The sequence below is a fragment of the Oppia nitens genome, unplaced genomic scaffold (assembly GCF_028296485.1).
Source record: "Oppia nitens isolate AA-2021 unplaced genomic scaffold, nextdenovo-longstitch-racon4-pilon3 scaffold1_pilon_pilon_pilon, whole genome shotgun sequence".
NCBI lineage: Eukaryota > Metazoa > Arthropoda > Arachnida > Sarcoptiformes > Oppiidae > Oppia > Oppia nitens.
This window is the reverse complement of record NW_026533199.1, coordinates 10,013,611-10,028,706: the sequence shown is the minus strand read 5'-3', so window position 1 is coordinate 10,028,706 and position 15,096 is coordinate 10,013,611. Positions and strand designations below refer to the sequence as shown.

Sequence of the window (15,096 nt, the reverse complement as noted above, 5' to 3'; positions counted from 1 at the left end):
GGGGTGGACTTTTATTGCATTTTTTAAACAGCAATTTTGTCTTTTTTATAATTTGTTTTTCTCACTTTATTTATCTTAAACTTGTATTTAAATTGTTATATGATTACTGTTTTTTCAACTAATAGATAATTTTTAATTTATTTAGTTGTATATTTTAAATAGAATAATGTTATTTTTATATTAATTTTAACATGATTTTAACTATTTTTAAGCAATAATTAGATTGATATAAATTTTAAAAGCCTAATAACACTTAACAAAATAGTATGAAAGAAAATTATAATTTTTATAAACTTAAAAAATGACGCCGAAATTTTAGGTGTGGGTTATTTTCTCATTGTTTTTAAGCGACAATTTTTTCCATTTGGTCAAAAAGTCTGGGGGATCAAATCTCAAAATATCGATCTTATAAGGGGGTCAACTGGCTTGACCCCACCCTACCCCTTTGCTTAACTCTGATTAAAACCTAAGAAAATAATGACTAACTCTAGCTATACATCATTTAATAATAATGTGCTAAATAAGTATATAACTATTAATATATTATATAATTTAAGTATAATTTACTATTTATAATGAATTATAACGTAATATAATAGTCTCTATAAGTTTAGTGTATATAATGAATATTGATTTACAAATCATGATATCATTCATACTATTTATAGCGTATTTCCGTTAATATGTCAGTTCATTCATGTAATACATTATAGCTATACATATAAAAGTCGATATTTTTTTGAAAAATGACATTTTATAAATTAAATTTTATATTATTATTTTTTTGTACGATAAACCCAGTGAGTGATAACTATTTATTTATTGCTTGTAAAATACAGATAACATTTTTATAGACCATTTTTATTACACACTTTTACGGCATACAGCTTTACTAGACAATAGATAACACTCATATTATAATTAATTGAGGAAAAAAATTAATTAACACATCTATAGATATATTACCCCTCTTTCTCTCTTTCTTTTTTTCTTTCTTTCTATGTGTCTCTCTGTGTATGTATAGTCTATACAGTATAGACATCAAAAATATTTTGTTGGGAACTTGTAATTGAAAAAAATAAATGATCATCATCAACATAATGATTACACACAACAACAACAATACATTAAATTACACAAATTCCAACACTACTTGTAAAACGCATACACACATACATATATATATATAAACTGTATATATATACACACATAAATACATACATACATACACATTATCTACTCTAAGAGCTAAATTATTTTAACGATTCTTAACGCTAGTGTATCTGTATGTATGTATGTATGTATGTATGTATGTRTGTGTGTGTGTGTGTGTGTGTGTGTGTGTGTGTGTGTGTGTGTGTGTCTGTCTGTCTGTCTGAGTCAATGGATATAATTTATAAGTTAGTGAATTGAGATATTTTTTGTCATCACATCCAACACAACAATGCAATTCAGTGTTAGTCCAGCTAAACGACGCAATGATGTGAATGAATGTCTAGTCATTGGGTAAGGTATGCGAAAAAAACTATAGGGTTTGTGTGAAAATTGTGTAATAATACTAATAATAATTGAGTTGAAAATAAATAAGACATTTGAAGCATCAAATCCAATAAAAATGATAAGACATTTACAGTATTATAGAGAATAGAAATAAGATATTAACTGTTAAGTCGTCAGTGAATAAGGGAAGAGCTATTTAATGTTAGTTTGTGTGTGAGTGGGAGCACAGGGAGGTAGATATACAGCTAACACAGCATTAATGTTAAAATTTATGAACTTTATATACATATTATAACTTTAAAATAGTTTTGTAGATTATTTTATTTTAAGCTACACTGCAGTCATCAACTAAATAAATTGCAATTATTAAATTTATTAATAGTTATTAATATATTTATTAGTAATTTTAAAATAACATTTCCAAGAAATACTTATATTGATGTTTTTTATCGTGAATTTATTTATAAGTTTAAATGAATACAATATGATTCAAAATACTAAAGATATAATCTGTAATATATTATTTAAACAATTAAATCATTTTATATTGATTTTGATGTAATGTACAGAATATAATATTTTATAATTAAAAGAAATTATTTTATATTTCTATATAAGTAAAAAGCTATGTATATAATTGTGACATTTTTTGTTGCTATAATTAATAGCATCTAAGAGAGTAAACATACGACAGAAACCATTTATTATCTCTCAAATAAAATAAGAGAGAACAGAGAGAGAGAGAGAGAGAGAGAGAGAGAGAGAGAGAGAGAGAGAGAGAGAGAGAGAGAGAGAGAGAGAGAGAGTTCACATAAAAAATTTAATATAAATTATTTAACTAATAAGTTTTATTTTATCTTATTTGTAAAAATATCTATTTTATTCAGAGAATTTAATATATTAATAGTAATTTAATTAAAAAAGTTTTTTGTTTTAATACACATTATACAGTATATATATATATACACAGTATATTTGTATACTTTATACACTATATAAAAAATTATTATTACTTTGCAATAATAAAAAGCTAGAAATATTAAGCAAAATTTTAAGACTACTATAAAAAATTGTTTATATGATAACATTAACAAATTTCATAAATTATATGATATTTAAATATATATATATATATATTTACTGTATATATACTGCTTATATTATATTAAACATAACTCATAAAAACAAAATAATAATAACAATAAAGACAGCCATATATAGACAAAAAAATCTCAATAATAGTTACACACAAATTGTAAGTCAAGTTTTTATTTGTGTTATCAGACTTATAGTCGACTTATTTTGTTTTGATATGTAATTTACTAATGTTTTTTGTGTATTGTATGTATTGTTTTGTATATTTAGTATAAATATATATATATATAAATTTGTAACATTGGACTCTGGTGGTCTAAGTTTATTTAATACAAATGTACAATACAATGGTTTTTTATGGTTATGACATTTAATGTTTTTATATGTTTAACCTTTTCATCACACAATACTACCACATATTTTTTTTGTGAATACTATTCACTATTTCAAGTGCATAATAATAATACTAAATAATACATAACAAAAAATCAAATACAGTGGCCATTAATTAAATGAGTTTTTATATCAAAGCATCACAAATAAAAATAACTATTAATTATTTCATTGATCAGTTAAATTAATTATATATATATATATATATATATATATAATGTTAGATCAGAGTAAATTATTTAAAATTTATTTGATCTTGTTTAAAAAATTTATATTATATACAAAAGTAATAACAAAAAATAAATATTTATTAGATTACAAAATATACCATTTGCTTAATGACAGCACAATTACAGTAAATCTAATATAAATTATAAATTTTTGTATAGATTATTATACAGTATATTCAACTAATATTCAACTAATATTCAACTACATAATATTATTTTACATATATTTATATGCATATTTATATTAAATTATTATTTTAATGATATTTTATTTATTTTTTAAAAACATCATCAAAATAATCAATACCATTATAGTAATTGATATATAGTACGGTATTAGAATAATATTAATACAAAAACATCTCAATAATTATTATATATTTTAATTTTAGTTAATTTATATAACAAATCATTTTACAAAGAAAACTAATATAATATTTAGCTAACCAACAAAAAACTAATTATAAATTATACTACTACTACTAGTATTATTATTATTATTATTATTATTATTATTATTCTAAGATAATAAATTAAATACTAAAGAAAATGGTCTTTTACTTTAATTAAATAAATGTTGCATTAAATAACATAAAACAACAAATTTTATGATTTAAATAATTTATATATTCAATATTAGTCCAATATAATTTAGTTTTTCATTTACTAACTTATATATTATATCTATATATTAAAAATATACTAAAAATACTCAAAATAAATTACAGTATATATATAAATGTTATATAAACTACTGTACATATAATATCAGTGTATTCTTAAATATATGACATTTTTGCCGCAATAGTCGACATCAATGCCGTGAAGTCTATATATTTTATATAAAGTTATATATTTATATTCAATGCTTATGTCAAGTCGTTTATGAAAAGCGTTGAAGATTTCAAATGTCAGACTAAGATATAAAATATCTCACAAATCAAGATAAATAGCCTTTACATTGATGTATATATACTGTATATATATATATATATTATACAATATATCTGGATTATATAAATGATATTGATGGAAAATTTATTTGGACAAACATTTCACATATATAAATTATAGCTGTATATATATATATATATATATTTATATACGGTGTATATTACAGTATACGTGTATATATATATATAATATAAATATTGAATATATAATTTTATATGTATAAACCACATCTACTATACATAAAATTTTATGGATTTACCAATGGTTTGTATGTATACATCATACAGTAGGGATATACTGTATATATATAATGTAAAAGCAATATACTGTATTATACTGTATATAAAGTATATGCATATATATATATATATATATATATATATATATATATATTGTAAAAGCAATATATTTATATATAAAATAAAACGTTATATTATATTTATAAAACATACAGTATATATATATATTATAATATAATATAACTTTATATTTAATGGTTTGCCTCATATTTTAGGATTCACTAAACACAATACCATTTGATTTAAGAATCCATAAAAAAATTTATATAAAATAAAGTAATATTTTTAAAAAATAGTCGGTCAATGTTAGTTATATAATAAATATTGTTGTTATAATTTATAATAATAATAAAAATAATATGAATTTTATGTTTCAGTACAATATTTTTAAAAAACAAATATATACAGTATTTATATTTGTGTATATACACAAACAATTGTTTTATAAATGTTTGCTAAACTAAATCAAAAGAGACAAATCATTGTATAATCCATAGAAATATACAAACATTACAAAAATTATTTATGAAATTAAATTATAATAAATTTTCTCTTTTGTATTGCTGTTAGAAATTTGTGTTGTATTTTGTTTTCAATCATAACAACAATTCATATGTAAATAATGTACAAACAATATTTTTAAATCTCGTATTTTATTATATATATATATTCAGTATATTTAGTTTGTTTTGTATACCTTTATTATAGCTAAAGGGAGTGAATGTGTAATTGAAAGAGTGTGTGTGTGAAAGTGAGTGAGTGAGTAAGAGAAAGAGAGAGAGAGAGAGAGAGAGAGAGAGAGAGAGTATAAAAATTTGATAAAATTGTAATTGAATTTACAAACAAAACAAAAAATAATAGCAAAATACTAAAAATCTCTGAAGCCATTTGTTATATAGCATATAAAACAAAACTTATGTATTATAATGCAATTTATATTAGAAATATACTGTATATATATTTATATTGTACTATATAATATTATACCATAACTTTACAAATTGATGTTATGTATAAAGAAAAGTTATCAAATATATATACAGTATATATATAAATATCTAATAGTATAAGTATAATACATAATAGATAAATAGATTGTATATATTTGTATCGCAAGCATAATATAACAATTTATTCATTCAGTCACTCATTTTGCTAACATATTTGGTAGTCATTCAGTCATAATATAAGAGTGTGTGTGTATGTGTGTGTGTGTGTGTGTGAGAGAGAGAGAGAGAGAGAGAGAGAGAGAGAGAGAGAGAGAGAAAAATGCATTAAATATTTATAATATTATTATACTCTATGTTATGCATAATGTGATTATGTTATTAGCATTTTTATATGCTATTTACTGTGACCCTGTATTTGGTGTGTTCAAACATTTTGCTGTTTTTGTCAAAATATAATCTATTTTTTCACATTAATATTATTATTATTATAGTATTATTATGAATATCAGCAATTGATAGATAAAATTGCATTATAAAATTTTTCGATGTATTATATTATAGAGTACAATATAAAGTACTGTATTTATATATATACTATATTAACAATTTAAATAATCAGTTTGGTTTTTTGATGAATTTATAATAAATTGATGTAAAATAAATAGATTATTTAACTTTAATATAGTATATATTAATATATATACTAATAATTGTAATTATGCAAAATTTTTAAAAAATCAGATTAAATATCAGTATTTATTATTTGTTATTTTATAAATATTACAGTATATTAATAACATACACTATTAATTAATTATTAAACATTACCTAAAATTAAAAGTTTATTGGTTTATTAATAAAAAAATGTATTTATATTATAACAATATTTAATATTACAATAAATTTAATTTTATTAATTTTAGGTAAATGATAATATTCATAATATCTTTATAATAATAAGTATAAATTATTTTAACGCTATGTTATAAAATTTTTAGAGTATATCAATAATAATTTAGTGATAAAAATACATTTTTGTATAAATCACATGGCATTTGCATATATCATATATTCTTTATTTCTAAAAGCAATTACGAATATACAGTATATTTTCTAATTATATGTCACGCAATACAGACATATATTAATATATATAATATTAATAATAAAAACATTTTTTCCATTTATATATATTATAATGAAAATATTGTAAAAACAAAATTTTTATTATTACTACTACTATTAATAGTAATGGTATCAATAATATAAAATATATTAAAATTGTAAATTGTTAATATATTTAATATATATTAATAAATATTTTAATAAAAATGGACACTTACTCGGCCCGATCGCGGGTCTTGAATCGGTTGAATGTAGTCTTGGCTACGTCCAGGGCGTTACCAAAATCGATAGGCATTTTTGATAATTATTTTTATATTTTATTAGATTTTTAGTATATATATACTTTATCTACTTTATGTTTTCTATAAGTAAAAACAATATTTTATTATTATTTTTTTTTGTTTAGTTGATTAAAAAAAATTAAGTCTATTAGGATATCAATATGACGAATGATGATTAACAGTAATTATATAATTATAGTTATATTTAATAATTTTTATATAGTTATTATTAATTAGTTATTAGTTTATTTTTTTTAATACAGTACTAATAATTTAATTATATAATTTAAATATTGTATTAAATAAACTGTAGCAACACCAACAACAACAACAATAAAATGATTTTTTTAATTAATTAGTTTATTTATATATATGAATATAAATAATTATGGTATATAATAATAGCACACAGTTAACAACAACAAGAAAATTATATTTTTATTTATTTATTATTATTATATATAAAATACACTAAAATAAAGCTTAATTATAGATATTATTTTATAATTATATAATTTTTAAAAATTATTATATTAGTTTTTTTTTAATAATTTTACAACAATTTTCTTATTTACAATAATTTTAATAATAAGATAAATAACAAATAGTTAATCCTTTTTATTAAAATAATCCAACATTTTTTAGAAACAAAAAAACCAACAAATTATTGGTGTCATAGAGAAAAAACTGACTTTCTCTACACAAAACACAAAACACTATCGCCAGCAACCAGTACTCTACCAGTGCTGTAGAGGCACAGGCAATGGTAACACAACTGTACTGATGGATAGTTGTGTTTTTACTGGTGAGTGGGGGACAACACTAACAGTAAAAACAGTTCAAAAGTTTATAGGGAACCGATGGTTACGGCGCTTATGGATTGTTTAGCGACGCGACCACCGACTCCTCTCTATTTCTCACTATATATCGATATATACTCTCTCTTTCTCTCTCTCTATGGCAGCGCTCATAGAGAGTATCATACAGTTCCTCAATAAGGACCGTACGATTCCAAAGTTTGTATGTTTAGTGTGAGTATATATGTGTGTTTGTCTGCAAAATGTTGTCAAACGTCGCGATTGCGCTATAATTGTATTATCAAAATGACTTCAAATTTTTATCATTAATTTTCTTAAATTACTTTTATATCATTTGAACAGTTTTTATGTATAATCTGAATCATCATATCTTACGAATAAATTATTCTAAAAATTTATTTTTTTTAAATCGTTTAAAATGTATGGCTATATTAGTTTTTTATATAATTTTTTACTTAAAATATATATTTTTCAAATATTTAACACAATTAAAGTGCTAACATGTACTGTACACTTCATTGTGATTTATTTTTTAATTATATTTTAATTAAACTCTATTACTATCAATATATAGATATATAATATTTTTGAATTGGTGTATGGATATATATAGTAATTATCATATAATTATAGATAAAAATTTAGAGACACTTGCAAACTAATCAAAAAATATTTTAATATATAAATATGTAAAATATACTAATGTACTAAAATTTTTATTAATTTTAAAAATGTGATAAACAATTTTGTTTGCTATACTTTACTATTGTAATATACTATATCTCAATATAAATTCAATAAGTTATTAAATACATTTGTATTAAAATTTTAAGATATATTTTTTAACATTTAGTTTGAATGTTTATTAATACTATTATTATATATGAATAATATTATTTATAATTGTTTTTAAATCTATTAAAACTTTACTACCGGTAATTAAAATATTAATCTAAAAAATATAAATATTATCTAAAATGTCTTGTATATGGAATTTATCAAATAAAGGAAAATATCATTAAAAGATAATATGATTATTATATTAATTTAACAAAATAGATAAAAAATGTAATTAATATTTATATTTTTAACAAATATTTAATAATTTTAGTCAACTTTATAATTATAATACATTGAAAAATTTTATTAAACTATAAAATTGTTTTTTTGTTTTGTTTTAGTAATCTTTAATTCACTAACTTATTAACTCACTCACTCACTCACTCACTCACTCACTCACTCACTCACTCACTCACTCACTCACTCACTCACTCACTCACTCACTCACTCACTCACTCACTCACTCACTCACTCACTCACTCACTCACTCACTCACTCACTCACTCACTCACTCACTCACTCACTCACTCACTCACTCACTCACTCACTCACTCACTCACTCACTCACTCACTCACTCACTCACTCACTCACTCACTCACTCACTCACTCACTCACTCACTCACTCACTCACTCACTCACTCACTCACTCACTCACTCACTCACTCACTCACTCACTCACTCACTCACTCACTCATCCACTTTCCACTTAATTCTCAGACATCACACGCTTATTGTATTAAAAACAGTTGTGTTGTTTGATTCACAACACTATCTCTCAATTCCCTACCCGTCCTTTGGGACCATTAGTGAGATTGCATTCGCATTGTATGACACAACGTCTCTCCATATATTTATATATAAATATATATATATTTTTACTTAACTATTATGTTTATACTGTATATACAGTATTATGTATCCAATTCGGTAGATAGTGATGTATGATATGGCACCGGCATTCACAACATAGTTTTCCCATCTATTTTGTTATACGACAACACATAACATATAAATAATGCATTTTTATTCAAAACATTGTATTAAAAAGGAAAAATCATATTATGTTATGTTATTGAAGTTATTTGGTAGTCAAGAAAAATCAGATATAAATAAAAAATAAGAAAATGAAAAATTGCAGAAAAAAATATTAATTAAAATTTTAGTCAAAACTAAATAAAATTAAGATTATTGTGAAAAAGTGGCAATATTAATTATAGATTATAATTATTTTTTTATTTATCAAATTATGTATTGTTAATTACCTATATATATATATATAAATAAATTTATTTTTAGTATACTTAATGACAGTCAATTATTTAATAAATAATTGTATTTGTATTACTATTAAACAATAATATATATAATTTTGTTAAATGCTATGAGAAGGTAGCATATGTTTAGAGCAATTACTTTATTATTAGATATACCTTACACTGTATAACATAAATCACATATAAAATAATAGTCTATTTAGAAGTGGTGTGAATGTGCTATTGTTGTTATTATATTATATTATTAAGGAACAGTTAGTTTTTGCTAACATTCCTTACAAAAGTGTTTACTAAAAATGCTTATACGAGAGCAGTGTTTCTGATGTGAACCACAGTGTCTGACTAAATACAACACGATTTTAACGATGTGTTGACTCCCATTCAAGTGGTGGACAGCAGGTGTTTGTGATGACTGTTCTCTAACGGCAATAATTCTGATAACTGTTGAATATCTATACATCTTTATACTAGAGAATTGAATTTGTTATATATATTACAAGTATTGAATTGAAAACTTCATTAATACCACATTAACACACAAATCAATTTAATATACAGTGTTTATTAGTATATAATATAATATAATATAATTTTATTAGTATTATTATCTAAAATTATCTATCATTTAATTTATACAATATTTTTAATCATAATATAAATAAAAAATAAACCAACAAAAGTATTAAATATTTACATTTAAGATATATTTAATTTTTTAAGAATTATTTTAATTTAACAATAATTATAATAAAATTTATTATAATTATAAAACAAAAAAAAATAATTTTATGAACTACTATGTAGTGTACAATAATTGCTGTCTGATTCGTATAAATCATTTTCATTGACCATAAAAACGGATGAGATTTCATCATATTTTTCGTTTTCTTCCTCATCATTATAATTGAATTGATTTGAATAACGCGAATAATAAAGTGAACACAATTTTGATTGTTTGCCATTGTTTTGTTTGTTAAGCAAATCGTTATTCATTACGGAAATAACATTTAGCCGGGAATCCAATGGCCGACACCGATATTTTTCTCTAACAAACCACACAATGCAAACAATTAGCAAAATAATTGCTAGCATTACAATAATGATAACCAACAGTACGTGATGTTGTCTGCTATTATGATGATCATCGTCACCATAATTATGATAAATATTTGTATCTATATTAGTTGTTTTATTGTTAACCAATGGCGTACTATTATTGCCCAAAATATATTGTTGCATATGATGGCACACATTTTCAGGTGACATACTAGTACTGTTAGATAAATTTTCATACTGTCCTACACTATTAGGTGCTTTATGTCGGTTATAATTACCGATTATTTTACTGTTAAATGCTCGGACATAGTCCACAACAAATGTCGAACAGGTAGTCGGATTGAGCCACTGTTTGGCATCGGTATCAGTCTTTCTACTGTTTCCCGAGTGAGCCATGTTGTCTACTATCACTGCAATACCTATACGATATTTACATTGATCAAGTGGATTTTTAATTTGAACAGTCAAATTTTGATTAAACATAAATTCAAAATTGTCCTTAGTACATTTAATTGTGTGTATGTTAAAAGTTGTTAATAATTGACCATGTACATAATTAACATCACTAATGTATTTAAGTTTATCATTGCTAACAAATCTTTTGTATATAAAAATTGTATTAATGTTTTCAATAGATATATATTCATAATGTCTATCATAGTATGATATATTCAGATAGACTATCGATTTGATTGATCCGCCATTAGGTACGGCCAGTCGGGTTTCAATCGTATCCAAGTCTACTAACTCTTTTGATACAATCAGAGCACTCGTATAGTTGTTATACTGAACGGTATTATTAATATTATTATACGACTCTCTGATTGCTGTCAGCGCCAGCTTTCCGTTGAAAAGCTGAATATTTTTATCATTGTTTGAATACAAACTTATTTGACCGGAAAATAATCCTAATGAATAAGATTAACAACAAAATTTATAATAAAATTTAAATTATTTTAATACGTTTAGTATATTTAATATAACATAAAATAATAAAAATAGTTTTGTAATGACTTACCTAAATGATTATAATTACCTATATATACATCCCATTTCTTTTCATTAAGATATTGGCCGTCAAACTCATCTCTCCAATAATCTTCAGTTGTGACCAAAAATATTAATGCATTTAATTTCACATATAATACAAATAATAATGCATTAAATAAGTAATGCATTATAATATATGATTAACACAAAAACGAATATATTTTATGATTATTATAATTATTAATATTTTATTTTAAATTATTGTAAAAAATAATGTTATAATATAAATGAAATTTTAGCATATTCATTATTTATATATTTAGTATATTTCTAATTGATTACTAAAATTGTATTAAAAAGGATGTCAAAACCAAATATGAATTGTATAATAATAAATATGGAAAGAAATATAAATAGCAAAATATTCAACTAATTTAAATTATAAAAATATTTGAAGCAATAAAAATATAGATACATTTATAACAAAACTTATATAATTTGTTTTTATAAATTGCTTAAATTGTATTTTACTGAATGAACAATAATTATTGTCTGATTCATACAATTAATTTTCTTCTAAAATCATTGAATTAATTTTAGTCTTTTTATAGGACTCTTAATAAATTGATGATTGACTTGAATATAGTGAAGATGTGTTCAGATAATCGATGTTTTAGTTATTTAAATCGCAATTTTATTTCTATTAAAATCAGTATTGTTTTTAATCTTATATTTGTTTTTAAGTTTATAGTTATTTAAACATAATTAAAATATGATTATTAACTCTAAATAACATGATTACTTGACTCTGTTATCTAATCTAAACTATTATGTAAATTACAGTTAAATATTTAAGCATCTGATGAAACATAAAATAAATTATTAAACTTTTATTGATTACCTCAATTGATATCAATGGATACACTATAACACAGAACTTAAGGGACAGATATCTGTTTCAACATTTCACGAGTCGATTCATTCAGCGCTTTATATAAATTAATTGTTATATAATTTAATAATTGTCTACTTTTTAAGTATAAGTGGTTTTGAAAGAGACATACAAAACACAGGATATGATTTTTTATATAACATATTTCTAATTGATTACTATTTACTAAAAGATGTTATAACTAACTATTAATTAGATAATAATAAATATATTATAATGGTTTTTAAATATAATTTTATTAAAATATATTTATTATAATAAAGAAATATTAATTAATTTACAACTAAAAAAATAATAATATTTAATAATTATTTAATATTACAAAATCATGACAAATAAGAAATAAAATTTTAGAAAATTTATTTTAAAAACAATAATTTATATATAATTAAGAATAAATTTTTAGAAAATCATAAATTTATTTATAATATAATTAGTTGTAATAATTATTTTTGAAAAATTATATTTTTTTCAATGAACAATATCTACTGTCAGATTCGTATAATTCATTTTCGTGTAAATTCATTGAATTGATTTCATCGTATTTATTGGAATCGTTATAATTGGATGAATAACTTGAATATAGAGAACTGGAGTTCAAATTATTTGTGTTTTGGTTTAATAAATCACTATTTGTTACAGTAATCTGTATTTCATTCAATCGACTATCTCTTTGTTTTTGTATAAACCAAATACTACTCATTATTATAATAATTATAATGAGTGCAAAAATTATTATACCAAATATTATTGACTTTTGCAATGTCTTAACATTAACAATTGAATTATTATAATACAAATTATTAGTATTATTAAGTGTTTTATTTCCCAAAATATAATATTTTATATGATTGCATAGATTTTGTGGTGATGTACTATTGGTATAGTTTGATAAATTGTTTAATTTGTTGGCCCTGTATCTCAAATAATCAGCATGGTTAAATGCTCTAATATAATCGATAGTAAATGTTGAGCATGTTTGTTTAAGCCATAATTGTGCGTCTGAATCAATTAACATACTGTTACCCGATTGTAAATTTTCAGTTACCAATAATGCAATTCCTATACGATATTTTGGTCGTCCAGTTATTGACAAATTAAACCAATCAATATTATTGTATTTAAATTTGCTGTAATAGGCGTCTAATGTAATTGTATGAATATTAAAATTTGCCAGCTTAGTACGGTGCAATTTAATTGGACATTTAAATCTATTTGAGTTAATAGCAATTTGTTGGTAACATAAATTGTTATAAAAATTGTGTATAGCTATATAAGCATAGTTACGATAGCTTATCGATATATTTAAATAAACAATCGATATGAGTGATCCACCATTAGGAATGGCCAGTCGGGTCTCAATCTCATTGAAATCCAGTAAATCTTTGGATACAATCAGAGCACTCGTATAGTTATATTGGGATCCGTTATCCGACTGTTGTCTGATTGCTGTTAGCGCCAGATTTCCGTCAAAAAGATGAATATTTTGATTGTTTGACGAAAAGTAACTGATTTGACCGGAAAAGATATCTAATAATGTAGATCATTGAATATGAAATAATGATTTTTAATAAATTTTGAGAAAAATGATTATTATTATACTTTAGACAATAAGGAAAACTTTAATAATTAGATCAAAGCTGATATAGATAAAAAATTAAATTAATACAAGACTAGTTATTTTAGGTTAATATTAAGCTATAAATATTTTATGTAATAATAAATTATTATTTGTTACTAATATATGATCTATCTTATATTAAAAATATACCTAAAATATATAAAAATATTAATTAAGCTTTGAAATTATTGGTTCATGTTAGTAACCAAAAATCGTTTAAATAAATTATAATATAAATATGTTTTGCATCAATTAGTTGTTTATATAAAAAATATAATATTATCCAAACTTACCAAATTGATTATAGTTGCCAACAAATATATCCCATTTGCTTGTATTTAGATGTTTATCGTTAAACTCATCAAACCATATGTTATGAGAAGTGACCAAATTGTCAAAATTATTGCCAATTGTTATTACAAAATGATTAAATATATATATTTTTAATAATATTACTATTAATAATATAGAAATCAACATTATTAATTTTGATTTATATTTTTAAAAATAAATTGTTTATAATATACTCTAAATTATAGACAATATTTAAATAGTTATAATAATTGTCATTTAATATTTTATTTAATACAGTATATTCTATATGCCATAAAAAACTTATAATTACCATATAAAGACATAAAGATATAAAGACATAAATTAATAAATGTTTTTTATTTTTAATATTATGTTACAAATAATAATAATATTTAATTTAAT

General features: G+C 21.8%; 2 protein-coding genes across 2 annotated transcripts in view; both read right to left on the bottom strand.

Moving 5' to 3' along the window:
* LOC128952451 (vesicular glutamate transporter 1-like) overlaps positions 1-6,835 on the bottom strand; it is a 39,100-nt gene extending 32,265 nt beyond the window's left edge. The window contains exon 1 of the mRNA XM_054297853.1: positions 6,765-6,835. The gene's annotated coding sequence lies outside the window, so the exon portion shown is untranslated. The remainder of the gene's footprint in view (positions 1-6,764) is intronic.
* A 3,711-nt stretch (positions 6,836-10,546) lies between these two features.
* Positions 10,547-13,461, bottom strand: LOC128951292 (dr1-associated corepressor homolog). Its single transcript, XM_054296542.1, has 5 exons — positions 13,248-13,461; positions 11,835-11,915; positions 11,518-11,724; positions 11,055-11,235; positions 10,547-10,805 (listed from the first exon to the last, which is right to left on the bottom strand). Exons 1-5 carry the CDS (start codon positions 13,459-13,461, stop codon positions 10,547-10,549), a joined length of 942 nt encoding a protein of 313 aa, XP_054152517.1.
* Between the last annotated feature and the right edge of the window lie 1,635 nt (positions 13,462-15,096).

Excerpts from the sequence above, each read along its gene's own strand:
- LOC128951292 (XM_054296542.1), bottom strand. The coding sequence starts at position 13,461 with ATGAGTAGTATTTGGTTTATACAAAAACAAAGAGATAGTCGATTGAAT. Across the intron at positions 11,725-11,834 it reads AGGTAATTATAATCATTTAG|GATTATTTTCCGGTCAAATA; the intron begins GTAAGTCATTAC and ends CTTATTCATTAG. Across the intron at positions 11,236-11,517 it reads CCGACTGGCCGTACCTAATG|GTATTGCAGTGATAGTAGAC; the intron begins GCGGATCAATCA and ends AATATCGTATAG.